The 14386-nt window shown below is 51.8% G+C and overlaps 1 protein-coding gene and 1 pseudogene across 8 annotated transcripts in view; one reads left to right on the plus strand and one right to left on the minus strand.

The window, feature by feature from the left end:
- Window positions 1–188, minus strand: part of LY9 (lymphocyte antigen 9) — a 28663-nt gene extending 28475 nt beyond the window's left edge. For 3 of the 8 annotated variants that reach the window (XR_006964622.1, XR_006964623.1, XM_047093114.1), the window contains exon 1: window positions 31–188. Coding sequence is in view for 4 of the 8 variants with exons in the window: in XM_047093114.1 (XP_046949070.1) it covers window positions 31–154 (124 nt within the window). In the remaining 4 variants the exon portion in view is untranslated. The remainder of the gene's footprint in view (window positions 1–30) is intronic. The other 5 variants (XR_006964625.1, XR_006964624.1, XM_047093113.1 and 2 more) reach the window with 2 other exon arrangements.
- Window positions 189–4303: 4115 nt separating this feature from the next.
- Window positions 4304–6092, plus strand: LOC124521788 (60S ribosomal protein L27a-like; annotated as a pseudogene).
- Window positions 6093–14386: the final 8294 nt, after the last annotated feature.

The following is a 14386-nucleotide window of genomic DNA, read 5'->3' on the forward strand; positions in this document are numbered from 1 at the left end:
CAAGCGGTGGTGGCCGCAATGTGGACTTACCCACGAGCAGGAAGAGGAGATGTGTCCACAGTAAGGGAGAGAATACGTGCGGCTGACTCTTCTGTGGTTTTCTGGAGAAGGACCGTAGCACCCAGTCATCTGGGTGTTTCTTTGGACCCGCCATGATGATCTTCTCTCAGACCTCAGGCTGAAAGAGGAAGTGCTTACCGCAGCTTCCCTGCTTGTGCACGCGCGTGTGCGCGCGCGCGCGTGTGTGTGTGTGTGTGTGTGTGTGTGTGTCCCAGGGAGGGTTGTTTATATCTGGTACCACAGACTCCTCCCACATGCTCAGGCTGGGGTAGGGGGTCCCACGTCTTTTCAGGGCCTTCATGGGATTTGCAAATCCATGGGGGGAATCACCTTCTTCAGCATCAGGAAACTTGGGTTCTAAACTCGGCCCTAAAGGTGGCCCCTCAATATCTCCACCTCCTGGTATTCATGCCCGTGTGTAATCACCTCTTTTTTTTTTTTATTTTAAGATTTTAAGTCATGTCTACACCCACTGTGGGGCTCGACTCATAACCACGAGATCAAGGGTCCCATGTTCTACAGGTGCCCTGTAATCACGTCTTCTTGAGTGTGGGCTGGATGGAGTGGCTTACGGCTTGTGAGCGGTAATAAGCTGTCATTTCTGAGATTAGGTTCTGGAAGGTTGCGTTTTCATCTCGGTCTCTTTCTCTCCCTCTGTCTCCCTCTCTCTTTCCTTTTCAAGGAGCCGGGTACCAAGCGGCCGACTTCAGCTCAGGTCACGATCTCGCGGTCCGTGAGTTCGAGCCCCGCGTCGGGCTCTGGGCTGACGGCTCGGAGCCTGGAGCCTGCTTCCGGTTCTGTGTCTCCCTCTCTCTCTGCCCCTCCCCCGTTCACGCTCTGTCTCTCTCTGTCCCAAAAATAAAATAAAATAAACGTTAAAAAAAAGAGTTGGTGGCTTAACCGACTGAGCCACCCAGACGCCCCTGAAATTTGATTTTTTTTACTGTTTGTATTCTGTTTTGAGTTCCCTTATATCCCTGTTGATTTTTAAAACATGTCCTCTTTCAAGTTTGTTTATTCATTTATTTATTTTGAAAGAGAGACAGAAAGAGCGGGTGGGGGAGGGGCAGAGAGAGAACGAGAGAATCCCCAGCAGGCTCTGCGCTGACAGCTGCTACAAGGCCGTAGCATGAGAGGACCTGGAAAGAAAACTTCAGGAAGCGGGCACGGGTCGTTTCCGGTGACATCCAGTGAGTACCTGTCAGGTGTGAGACCCTCTCGTGAGTCTTGACATGCACGGATCCGTTTAGCCCTCACAACCGCTTTATGAGACAGGTGTTTTTTGTCACCTCCATTTTATAGATGAGGAGACTGAGGTACAACGAGGGTAAGTAGCTTACTTTGAGTTTTATAGTTAAGTAAGAGCTTGAACCCAGGAAGTCTGGGAAGAAGGGGGGAGAGAGGGGACAAGTCGGATGGCAGGCGTCTCCTATCAGAGGGCGTCTTCAGAGTTTCGTGCTGCACAAGCCTGAGAGTCAGGGCCTCCTTAATTCTGTGCAGGAGGCACCTCTCTTGCCTCACTCTAGTCCTGGCCCTGTGGCTACAGCATGATTGTCCAGAGAGAACTGCAGGGCACGTGGCCAGATGTTTCCACAAGAAGCCCGGATAAAGGGTCTTATAACCCAGGTGTCATGGACTCAATGTTTGTGTCCCCCCCTCCCCCCCAAATTTATACATTGAAGTCTTATCTCCAACGAAATAATATTAGGAGGCGGGACCTTTGGGAGGTGATTAGGTCATGAGGGTAGAACCCTAGTGAACAGAATTAGTGTCCTTGTGGAAGTGGCCCCAGAGCTCGCCCTCACCCCTCCCTCCATGCGACGTGGCAACGGGAAAGATGGCCGTCTCTGAAGCAGGAAGTGGGTCCTCACCAGATACCGAATCTGCTGGTGCCTTGGTCCCTCAACTTCCCAGCCTCTGGGAACTGTCGGAAGAAAAGTTCAGCTGTTTATAAGCCACACAGTCTATGGTGTTATTGTTAGAGCAGCCTGAATGGAGCAGGACGTCAGACTAAAGGCAAAGACCATCCAACAGGTATTTTTAAGCAGGTGTGCAGGGTTACTCAAAGACCTTTTGGAAACTTGCTCCAGCAACGGGGGGAGGGCATGGAAGGGAGGGGACTGCAGTGAAAGCACAGGTAGGGGGCTATTAAGGAGCCTGGGTAAGACCAAGAGGGCAGCCAGTCTGAGTGGGAGGAGAGGGCAAAGGTGGGAGAGGGTTCCAAGATACTGATAATAATAAGACTCGTCACTAACCTGTATTGAATAGCAACGATGAGTGACGCTTTGTGCTTTGCATATATTTTCTTTTGCTCCTCAAATCAACCCTATTTGGTTGTGCTGTCAGCCCAGAGCCTGACATGGGGGCTCGATCCCATGAACTGTGAGATCATGACCTGAGCCGAAATCAAGAGTAGGACACTTAACCGACTGAGGCACCCAGGCGCCCTTAGTTGGTACTCTTATTATCCTCACTTTAGAGTTGAAAAAACTGAGGTTTAGCAAGGGAAATGTCACTGGAATAACCTTCTTTGTAGTGTGGACACAGGTGGACACGGTCTTGTGACACGTAGAATCCAACTGAAGTATTAGCATTTAAGAACCGTAAAACCTAAAAGAATGTGAATTTTGATATAATGCAGTTGGCAAAGGTCCTGTACTCACTCAGTCCCTATCTGCACAGAGGGAAGGCGAATCTTCTCCCTGAGCTGTGGACACAAAGGCACCTCGTGTTGGGAATCAGGGATGAGGCAGGTTGGCTTTGGTATCTCCAGTTTCTCAGTGTCCTTGGGCCAGGCCAGCAAATGTGGACAAACGACTGGAACATTTCTGGAATCCCTGCTCCTGTCCCAAGAGTCCAGCTGGCCACGGGTACCGGAATTGCCCATCTCCTGGGCATTGCCCCCAGAGAGCATCAAACCCCAGCGTGGGCTGCAATTTGGATCCTGTAGCCACTGTCCCACGTTCTGTTGCACAGGCTCACTGCCAGCCCCCAACCAGCCCTTCGTTAACTTTGCAACGAAGGTGACCCTGCGTTTTACACGATTATATTTTTTGACTTCACTTTGGATATTATATGGGGTTTTAACATGTTTCTACTCCTGCAAATTCGAAGAGTATGAAAAGAATATAGAATTTCAATAAGGCGAAAACTCTTTACACCCAAACAGAAAGACACTTAAAGGTCTTAAGAGCGAAAAGCCACGCAACATCAAAGCAAGTGCTAGGGTTACAGTAAAGGGAAGACTTAGGCGATATCGCTGTGCAAGTCGAATCTAGGGACATGGGCTATGAGACCAGCCTTTTAGAGGACGTCGACAAAGCAGGTGAAGGGACCTGGGTAGGGACAAGCAGTTAACGTCTCAGGGATGTTTCTGGTCCCTAAGCAACCTTAGCTGGTGGAGAAGGTGGCCTAGAAAACAGCTGGAATTGAGATGACATAACTGGGTCCTTGGTGGCTACGTTTTCAATCCTGGAGAGAGAAGGAATTCAGAGTAGGCGTGCTCAAGGTATCAGTAATTTTTGCTCACATATATGTATTATTTGAGACATCTAGCCTTTTAAAGTAATGGGTAACTTTGTGCTTCTGATCTGAACTATGTAACTGAGTAATTGATTTACATTTGCGATTTTGTTTTCTTTAATTAATTAATTTTTATTGAAGTAGGGTCGACACACAATGTTACGTGAGTTTCAGGCGTACAACATGGTGACTCGACAAGTCTATACAGCATGCTGTGCTCACCACACGTGTGGCTGACATCTGTCACCACTTAGCGGTGTTACAGTTGAACCCAAGTTTATATGAAGTATAATGCCTTAACCTTGTGAGCAAGTTTACAAGTCAAAACCACACTGAGATACCACCTCGCGCAGGTCAGAGTGGCTAAAATTAACACTCGGGAAACTACAGATGTTGGCGAGGATGCGGAGAAATGGGAACCCTCTTGCACTGTTGGTGGGAATGCAAACAGGGGCAGCCGCTCTGCAAACTGGTGGAGGTTCCTCGAAAAATTAAAAATAGAACTCCCCTACAACCCAGGAATAACACTACTAGGAATTTATCCGAAGGATACAGGAGTGCTGATGCATAGGGGCACGTGTGCCCCAATGTTTATAGCAGCACTATCAACAATAGCCAAATTATGGAAAGAGCTGAAATGTCTATCAACTGACGAATGGATAAAGAGGATCTGGTTTATATATACAATGGAACACTACTTGGCAGTGAGAAAGAATGAAATCATGCCATTTGCAACAACACGGATGGAACTGGAAGGTATTATTTTTTAATTTTTTTTTAACGTTTATTCATTTTTGAGAGACAGAGATAGTGTGAGCGGAGTTGAAGCAGAGGGAGAGGGGGACACAGAATCCAAAGTAGGCTCCAGGCTCCGAGCTGTCAGCACAGAGCCTGACATGGGGCTCGAACTCATGGACCAGACCTTGAGATCATGACCTGAGCCAAAGTCAGACGTTCAACTGAGCCACCCAGGTGCCCCGGAACTGGAAGGTATTATGCTGAGTGAAATAAGTCAGTCAGAGAAGGACAGATATCATGTTTTCACTCATATGTGGAACTTGAGAAACTTCACAGAAGACCATGGGGGAAGGAAAGGGGAAAAAATAGTTACAAACAGAGAGGGAGGGAGGGAGGCAAATGATAAGAGACTCTTAAATACAGAGAAAAAACTGAGGGTCGATGGGGTGGGGCGGGGGGGGGAGAGGGGAAAATGGGTGATGGGCATTGAGGAGGGCACTTGTTGGGATGAGCACTGGGTGTTGAATGTAAGGGATGAACCACGGGAATCTACCCCCCAAAGCAGGAGCACACTTTCCCCAGTGTATGTTTAGCCCATTTGACAATATATTATATTTAAAAAACCAAAAACCAGCTCTTTCCTCTGGGCTGCCGACATGCAGGAAACTTCCGGGCCACGTGAGCCATGCCCATGGCCACATCGACAAGCACCAGAAGTGCCCAAGAGACTGGGGTAATGCTGGTGGCATGCATCACCACGGGATCAACTTTGACGAGAATCATGCAGGAAAAGTTGGCACGAGGCATTAGCACTTAAAGAGGAACCAGAGCTTCTGCCCAACTGTCAACCTTGGCAGAGCCTGTCATCGTGAAGGCCATGTTCTTCAGTAGAAGAGCCGAGGAGAGGATCAAGGGTGTGGGCGGAGCCTGTGTCCTGTTAGCTTGAAGCCACGTGGAGGGAGGTCCATTAAATACTACCAAATGCTTTTCTCTTCCGTCTGAGCACGAGCTCTCTTGCACCCCTACCTCTCTCTCTCTCTCTGTGCATTGGAAAGCCACCTAACAGATTCCAGGAGTAAGGGTATGAGGGCCCGGGCTCCCCTGCCAACTCACCTCAGCAAGCGTGCAAGAGACAGCACCAGCACTTAGAGGCCTTGGCCCACGACGTACCTTGAACATTTTCATCTATAAAGCGAGAATATTCGTCACTAGCATGTGTGTGTGTCTTAGAGTTGAAAGGCCTGTTTTGCATCGTGTCCTCTGAAAATACGAGTGGGAGAATAAAAAAACAGAACCTAGAAACAAAACCAAAAACGTATGAGTAAGTTTATATGAAGCATGCAATACTTTAAGGCAATTTAACAATGACCGTACTTAGAAGCTCAATGTACTAGATTTATAAGCCTTCTTTTTCTTTTTAAGTGTATTTATTTATTTTCAGAGAGAGAGAGAGAGAGAGAGAGAGAGAGAGAGAAAGAGAGAGAATCCCAAGCAGACAGTGCTGTTAGTGCAGGGCCCGACTCGGAGCTCGATCTCAAGAACCGTGAGATCACGACCTGAGACGCTTCACCCACTGAGCCACCCGGGTGCCCTGATTTACAAGCCTTCTTTAAGCATTTGGGGAATCTTATTTGTTGGTTCAAATACTTCGTCCAAGGTGCTGGGGGGATGGGGGACACCGGTGGTGCGGATGAAGGTGTGCCCCTGCCGTGCACAGCATCATACCCTGTATGGTAACTCTACTGGAATAAAAATAATAAAAACATAAAAAATATTTATATCTTGTGTCTTAAACAAGGAAAAGCAAGCAGGAGAGCTATATCATAAAATCTGTTTTCAACCTTGAAAAAAAAAGAAAACATTTTAAAAGGAAACTAAACATATTACATTCAACAGTGGGATTTAAAGTCTTTAAAGGGATCGATTCATACATTTGTAAAGTGAGTCAAATATTATCAATAGCCCCCAAGAAGGGGGTTAAGGTTGCCAGATTTGTAAATAGAATATGATTTGTGAGCTGAACTGCCCTTAAGGCTGGCCTTTTTTTTAGTAAATTGAATTTCTTTTTTTAGTAAATTGAATATGAATTCTTTAAAAAAATTTTTTTTTAAGTTTACTTTTGAGAGACAGAGAGAGACAGAGCACGAGCAGGGGAGGGAGCAGAGAGGGAGGAAGACACAGAATCCGAAGCAGGCTCCAGGCTCCGAGCTGTCAGCACTGAGCCCGATGCGGGGCTCGAACCCGCAAACCATGAGATCACAACCTGAGCTGAAGTGGGACCCTTAACCAACTGAGCCACTCAGGTGCTCTGAATATGAATTCTTTAAAGCAATATAGCCTATGGATAATTAAAAAAAATTTTTTTTTAAACATTTATTCATTTTTGAGAGACAGAGAGAGCTAGAGCGCGTGCAGGGGTGGGGCAGAGAGAGAGGGAGACACAGAATCCGAAGCAGGCTCCAGGCTCCGAGCTGTCAGCACAGAGTCTGATGCGGGGCTCGAACTCATGAACCGCGAGATCCTGACCTGAGCTGAAGTTGGACCCCTAACTGACTGAGCCACCCAGGCGCCCTGCCTATGGATAATTTTTTAATGCACAAAACCCATCTCTTAGGAAATAAACGATAATGGGGAAGTATTATTGCCTGCGAAGTCGTTTGCTAAGGTCATCAGTAGGGCAGCAGAGGTGCGATTCAAATCACAAAGCTTGAATCACAGTACCCAGCCCTGAGGCTAAACCATTCCGCATTACTTTGTTTTTCTATCAACGTGATTTTCTTTCCCACTAGCCTGTGAACAATATGCTTGCAGAGACTTCCTTTCGTCTTTGGACGCCCAGACCCCTGCACGGCGCCTTGGTGGCGCCCGGCAGGAGCTCATGTGTATGGCAAAGAAATGAGTGAAGAGAACTCAGTGACAGTAGCATCCAGAAATCCAAGCGAGGAGAGACTTTCAAGCAGGGAGGGTCCCACTGTCAAATTTAACTGGTGGTCATACAAGATGAGGACCAAAGGGTCTGCAGGCCGTGGCCGAGGAGAGGTCAGTCGTACCTTGTTAAAAGCAATGCGGATCCTCTTCAAGTCTTGCCGGGGCACCTGACCTCTAGGCCCTGAAGGCCAGGGAGACACTGGTCAAAGTCTGAGAAGTGCGGGGCCCGACAGGAGACACCAGTCACGGTTACATCCTCACGGAGACGCCAGCGGTCTGCCTAGCCCAGCCAAGCCTTCGGGACTATTTGGTGTAGAGAGGTGGGGGGAAGGGGGGCCCACGCCTGTGCCAGCTCTCCCCTCACCCCTCTCCCCGCGGATCAGGACTTGCCTGCAACTCCTTCAACCACGCCAGCAAAAGGGCAAGAGAGCAAAATAACATCTGACCCAGTCTTTCATGGCCGGAGGCTGAGGTGGTCCCGAGGGTCTTGTCCCCTGGATCCTTCCGGCCTGGGCCCTGTGCTAAAGAAGCTACAGCCAGCAGCCCGTGCCTTCCACCTTTCCGTCCTTGGGCCATCTGAGCTTGAGCTTCTGCGCCTGCGGACTCCCGTCTGCTCACGGGCTCAACCAAGCACGCAGGAACTGAGCCCTTACTCTGTGCTGACGCTGAGCTAGTCACTGGGAATTGCAAGAAGAGAGGGGAAGGCTCCTACCCTCGAGGGGCTGAGTGTACTTGGGAGGACGTGCAGGTGAGCAGGTATTTATATACAGTCGGGATAGATGTCACGATAGAGGTAGGCACGGGGGACCCGGAGAGGCCAGAAGAGGGCGTCTGTTTTAGCCTGGGCCTTCAGAAGGAGAGTCTTTCCCACGGTGGTGATGACATTGGGGAGGGGCAACGGGAGCCAGCTAGGGCGAGGTAGGTGGGGTAGGTGGCAGAGACGAGGGCAGTGCAGTAAGGAGCTTGCGGGAGCCAGTTTACGGGGGTGAGGAGCCCTCGGGGCGGTGCGGGGAGACTCTAGAAGCAGCGTGCAGCGGCCTGGAGTCCAAGATCTGAGATGTGGCGACGTGGCAGGAGGCCAAGGTCATCGGGGAGCAAGAGAACGTGAAAGGCCTCGTCCACCAGGGCTGTGAGCCCAGGCTTTGCCTTGTAGGGGACGGGGGACCTCAGAAGGGTCTAGAGCACGGCTGTGAGCATCATCGGCGTCGGCTCTTAAGTAGCTCACGGCGGCCTCCCACCCTTCTTTCTCCCGTGTCCTCTCGTCTCCGCATCTTGTGACTCCAAAGCCGCATGTGATTATTGTGGCGAACCCTAAAAACAGGAAATGACTGGGGGCTGATATTCACACATTCGCAGTTGGCCCAGCTGTCGGCAGGCAGGCCGGTCTGCCGGTGAATATTATGGGCCTTTCTGTACCCGGGTCCCTGCTCCTGCTTGGTCTTTTCGTGGGTAGGTCTCTCCCTGCCACTACCCTCCAGGCGCCTCCAGCTGCCCGCGCACGGTGTTGCTCTAGCCACGGGTAATTTTCACTGAAGATGCTGCGTCCCAGGAGCCAGGCTGTGTGTGTGTGTGTGTGTGTGTGTGTGTTGCACATGCTGCCGTCTCACACCGTGCAGGCCCAGACTGTGTCCTTGTCACCTCACATTTCTTCTGCTGACGAGTCACAGGGAGCCCGGGTGTCCCTACCACTGGCTGATGGCGGGGTCATGGGATCGAGGACCTGCCTCTTCATCTTGCCGTTTCACGCATGACCTTCTGGTGTCCCAGTCCCCTTCCTCCCTCTCCCACCAGCCCCTGTGAGTCACCCTCCGTCATGAAATGACTTGAGGAGGGGATCTCAGGCCTGGCACTTAGCAGCTATTTCTGTCCCTCTAGATTCGCACTGCTCGCTCCTGTCCCCGAGGACCTGAGCGGGGGCAAGAGACAGGCTTGGGAACCAGAGGCCCCAGGGGAACGAAGCTCGCGAGAAGCCTGCGGTGACTGGGCCAGGCTCTTTCCGGTCTAAGCAAGTTTCAAGCTTTCGCTTTCACTCTCCTTCGGGGGGGAAAACGAGGGCACAGTTCTGAAGGTCACCTGCCTTCAGGGTTGTCCGCACCCCAGGCTTTAGGGGGGCTCCTAGGCCCCAAAGATGGATCCCTTGATGCGTTTAAAACTTGGCAGTGAAGGGAAGGAAAAGTTCTTCACTACCCTCAAGGTCACGCACCCGAACTGACAATTACATCGATGTGAGACAGATTAACAGGAGAAAAAAACACCCTGAGTTTTAGGACGTGCATATGGAGACCCGATAATGAAATGGAGACCTGCAGACATGCCCGAGAAGGCAGTTTTTATACTTTTTAGAGAAATCTGCGAGGAATTGAGCGGACAAAGAACGCTTAGCTTTGGGGCTTTAATTAGTAAAGAATTCTAAACAGACGTTGGGCAGGGAGTAGATTAGTGAAAAATAGTTGTTTATTTTTCTCACCTCTGGTGATAAGGATACTCTTCACCTCCTGGTCCAGGGAAGGTGCCTTTCACATGGGAGATTTACTTCCTGTGTTCAGGGGTCAGAGGAGGGTCTGAGAATCCTTGCACTGGCTGCCTCTTAAGTAACTGAAGAAAAAACCTTTTTTTAAAGTTTATTTATTTTTGAGAGTGAGAGAAAGAGAGAGAGAGAGAGAGAGAGAGAGACAGAGCGCAAGCAGGGGAGGGGCAGTGAGAGAAGGAGACACAGAATCCGAAGCGGGCTCCAGGCTCCGAGCTGTCAACACAGAGCCTGATGCGGGGCTCGAACCCAGGAGCTGTGAGATCATGATCTGAGCCGAAGTTGGACACTCAACCGACTGAGCCACCACGGCGCCCAGTAACTTATTGAAATAACCAAATAGGGACACCTGGGTAGCTCAGTTGGTTGAGCGTCCGATTTTGTTCGGCTCAGGTCATGATCTCGCGGTCTGTGAGTTCGAGCCCCGCGTCGGGCTCTGGGCTGACAGCTCGGAGCCTGGAGCCTGCTTGGGATTCTGTGTCTCCCTCTCTCTCTCTCTGCCCCTCCCCTGCTCGTGCTCTCTCTCTCTCTCTCTCTCTCTCAAAAATAAATAAACATTAAAAAAAATAACCAAATATGCCCAACTGGCCCCTCTTGGGGTGGCCTGCCCTTGGTCCCTACAGCCGTTTATAAACAACGTCTGCTTAAATTAAAAAAAAAAAAATCTGATCCCCATTACAAACTTGTGATAGAGATAAGGCAGACAGTATTACACACACCTTGAGGATGATGGACTGAGGCTCAGAGAGATTAGGTGACATCTTTGGGGACACACAGCTGGCGATCTGTGAAAATGGAGGTGAGTGCAGCCCAGCAGCGGCAACACGGAAGCTCCCAGAACAGCGTCCTCGACGGAGGCAGCAGAACTGGCATGGAGATTCATGTCGGGTTCTCCTCACCCCTGCTTTCCTATTCCCTCACAGAGCAAGCCCATCTGGGAGCTTTTCTCTCTCCAGGCCAGGCTCTGGGTGGCCCCTGTCCACAGGGACATCTCCCAGGCATATGGCAAAATAATGGGTAAGACAGGTACTGCCTTAAAGATAGGGCGCCTTAAGGGAGGGGCGCCTGGGTGGCTCAGTCAGTAGAGCGTCCAACTTCGGCTCAGGCTATGATCTCACGGTTCGTGAGTTCAAGCCCCAGATCCGGCTCTCCTCTGTCCCCCTCCCCACTCTCCCTCTGCACCTCTCCCGCTCACACTCTCTTTCTCAAAAATAAATAAACATTAAAAAAAAAATGTTTAGTTCTTTGGTTCGGCTCGGTTCTGGAAACATCTACTCATGCTTTTGTGTCCTGGGTCCTGTGCTGCGTGTGTGGTGAGGACAGGCGTCAGCGGGACCCGGGGGGGGGTGGAATTAAGGATGACGAAAGCCCATCATTGGCACTATGGTGGAGTTGACAGAGTGTCAGCGGTGGGGTCACACGAACTTGGATTTTCATATGGACGCTGCTGCTTCCTGGCTGGTGACCTGGGGCAAGTTTCTCAAGAGCTTTGAGTCTCACGATCTTTCTCTCTAAAGTGGGAATAAGAACAATCACCTTACGGGTTTGTTGGGACGCGCTTCCCCTACTCGGCACGGTGTCCGACGTTTGGGGTTCGTGTCCTGATCTGATCCCCCCGTGTCTCCCTTCACTTGAACCGGAAACAGGATTCAGACCGAGAAGCCCTACGCGCGCCCAGGGCACCTACCTAACCCAGAGGCCGAACCACCCCCCTGCCTTGCTCCCTCAGATGCTAATTTCCTTCCGCCTTCTCTCCTGGGGCTTGTGAGCCACCAGGAGAGACCCGCACGGGGCCCTCTTTACGCGACAGGGCGAAGCGAATGCTTAAAACCAACAAGCCAACGAAAGGACGGGCTGAAGGAAACCGGGGTGGGGGGCATGGCTGGATCACGAGTACGGAGCCCAGCAGGGAAGCGGCACTTGGGCGAGGCCTGATGGGTCACTGCACTCCAGGCGACGAGGACGGGCCAAGCTGCTCAGTCAGGGCGCAGGCCCCGGGGCCCAGCGCGCCCACACCGGCCGCCTTGGTAGGCTTCCCGTCGGCGTGCGTCATTCTCCAGGTGGGAGCCGTCACAGCGCCACACAAGAGGACCCCAGGCTGTCCGGCGGATGGCGTGGTGGGTTCACAGGACGCTGACCCGTCCCCGGCTTGGGGCGCCTACTCCCACAGGGCAGCAGCCCCTCTCCCACCCCTTGTCCCCACAGCCACTGTCCCAGGACATCCCAGGTCAACTTTAGACAGAGACTCAGCACCCGGCCTGGGACCAGGGACGCAGCTGGTGCTTTTGGATCCCGTTCTGAATCAGGGTCCGGAGCCTTCTGGAACCAGGCAGCCTTTTCTTTCTGAGTCACTGTGCAGCACACCTGGGTCAGTTTCAAACCTTCTGTTTCCTGGGACTGGGTGTCAGTGTTGCAAGAATTTGCCCACAGAGACGGGTCATGCTACCGAGCAGCGGTAGCTTTCATTTCTCGACAAGGGTGCTGGCTAGTTGTTTTTTTTTTTTTAATGTTCAGTTTTGAGAGAGAGAGAGAGAGAGAGAGACAAAGTACAAGCAGGGGAGGGGCAGAGAGAGAGGGAGAGAGGGAGACACAGACTCTGAAGGAGGCTCCAGGCTCTGAACTGTCAGCACAGAGCCCGACGCGGGACTCGAACCCGCGAACCATGAGATCATGACCTGAGTCGAAGTTAGATGCTTAACCGACTGAGCCACCCAGGCGCCCCATGGCCAATTTTTTTTTTAATAGTTTCATTTATTTAAACTAAGCTCTCCACCCAATGTGGGGCTTGGACTCACCACCCCAAGATCAAGAGTTGCTTGCTGTATCCACTGGGCCAGCTGGGTGCCTGGGTGCTGGCTAGTTTTGGCGAGATGATATTCCAGCGATGTCAAGAAGGTTCCACAGCAGTGAGGAAGGCCAAGGTAGACTGGTGTGGCCAGTAGAAGTAGAGTCAGCCCATTTTAGAATCATATTATGGCTCATTTAGAAAGTATTATTATTACTTATTACTCACATCGATAGGAAAAGAGTAACCCGGGTCCTTCGCACCAGAAGGAAAGGCAAATGGGGTCAGTTGAGCACAGTGCTGGTGGTGGGGGGGTCGGAAGCTTTGTCCTGAGCGGGTAGAGCAGGAACGTCCTTCTTCATAAGAAACTGACTCACCCGAGTGCCTCCCAGTGGAGACAGAGAGGTCCGTGGAGCTGGCTTCGGGGCCTCACAGGCCACTGTCCTCTCGTGCTCTGGGAGGATCGCGGGGCATTTTGCCCAGACTCAGATTAGCCCGTGGTTCCAGCCTTTGCCTGGGTGACATGGGCAAAGTCACCGGGGAGCCATGGCAGAGCTGTTCCTCCAGCGGGAAGAAAAAGCTACGGTTAGCGAGTGAGGATGAACACGCGGAAGCTGAGTGTTGGAGGGAAAGCTTCAGAGAAGCTTCTCGGGGTTGAGTTTGTGTGATAGGAAATATTCCTATTTGATGAGGCATTAAAAACAATTTTTTTTGAATGTTTATCTACTTTTGAGAGAAAGAAAGAGAGACACGAAGAAGGTGGGCGCAGGGGAGGGGCAGAGAGAAGGAGACCCAGAATCCGAGGCTGTGAGCTGTCAGCGCAGAGCTGGATGCGGGGCTCGAACCCACAGACCACGAGGTCATGACGTGAGCTGAATGAAGTAGGACGCTTAACTGACCGAGCCAACCAGGCGCCCGCCCCCCCCCCCCCCCCCCCCGCCTCCTTTATTTAAGTGCAGGAAGATGCATTTGCTCCATGGTCAGGTTCCCGTGGTCGGGGAGACAGCGTTTCTGCCATAAATCAGGCCGGGCCGGCCATGGCCTTTTCTCAAACAGGGCGAGGGCACTGGGGCTTCTGGGACGTCGATGGGACTCTTGACTAGGGTGGGCCCAGCGCTGTGGGAGAGCCCCTCTCGCTATGCTCCGGCGGGGTGGCAATAGCGAAGACAATAGGCCAGACTTTTGTCCTTCGCAGGGAGTTTCCCAAGTCACTGGGGCCTCACGACAGCCCTGCAGCTGGCAGGAAAGGGGTTTTTATTTCTAAGCTGCTGCAACAGTCTCAGAGAGAAAAAACGACCCCTCGACAAAAGTGGCAGAGCCGGGAATAGAACTCATGCACCTTGTTGCCACATCCTGCGCTTCTGGTTTGTCACTGCATTTATGTGCTGCAGAAGGAGTCGTGGGGGAAGGGTGTGGGGCCCAGGCTGGAGGAGACACAGCGGGGGTGGGGGGAGGTGGCAGCCTGCCTTCTCCCGGGGGACATTCTGGGCTGTGTGGTCCTCTCTTGCCCAGTTGAGCCGCCCCTGGGGCTGCCATGGGGAGGGCCCCAGGGCTGAGGCCAAATGACAGAGCAGGCTTCTCGAGTGCCTGTGGCCTTTTTGAGTGTCCTGACTGTCCGTTGTCCGTCCGCAGCTGCTCTCCCTGCAACCCCCAAGGCTCCTGGCTCTGGCCTGGGGAGGCGAATAATGGCCACATGGATATCTTCTGGAAGCATCTGAGTTCCTGGTCCTGGGGGAAGAAGGGATGGGGTGTGGGTTGAAGAGAGCACAAAGGAGCGGGAGAAACCTCAAAGGCACAGGGCCCAATCTTGGGGAAGCCTTGTTGGG

This window comes from Lynx rufus, unplaced genomic scaffold, assembly GCF_022079265.1.
Source record: "Lynx rufus isolate CCGP_SWC_20201006 ecotype Redwood Valley unplaced genomic scaffold, mLynRuf1.p SCAF_31, whole genome shotgun sequence".
NCBI classification, from domain to species: Eukaryota; Metazoa; Chordata; class Mammalia; order Carnivora; family Felidae; genus Lynx; species Lynx rufus.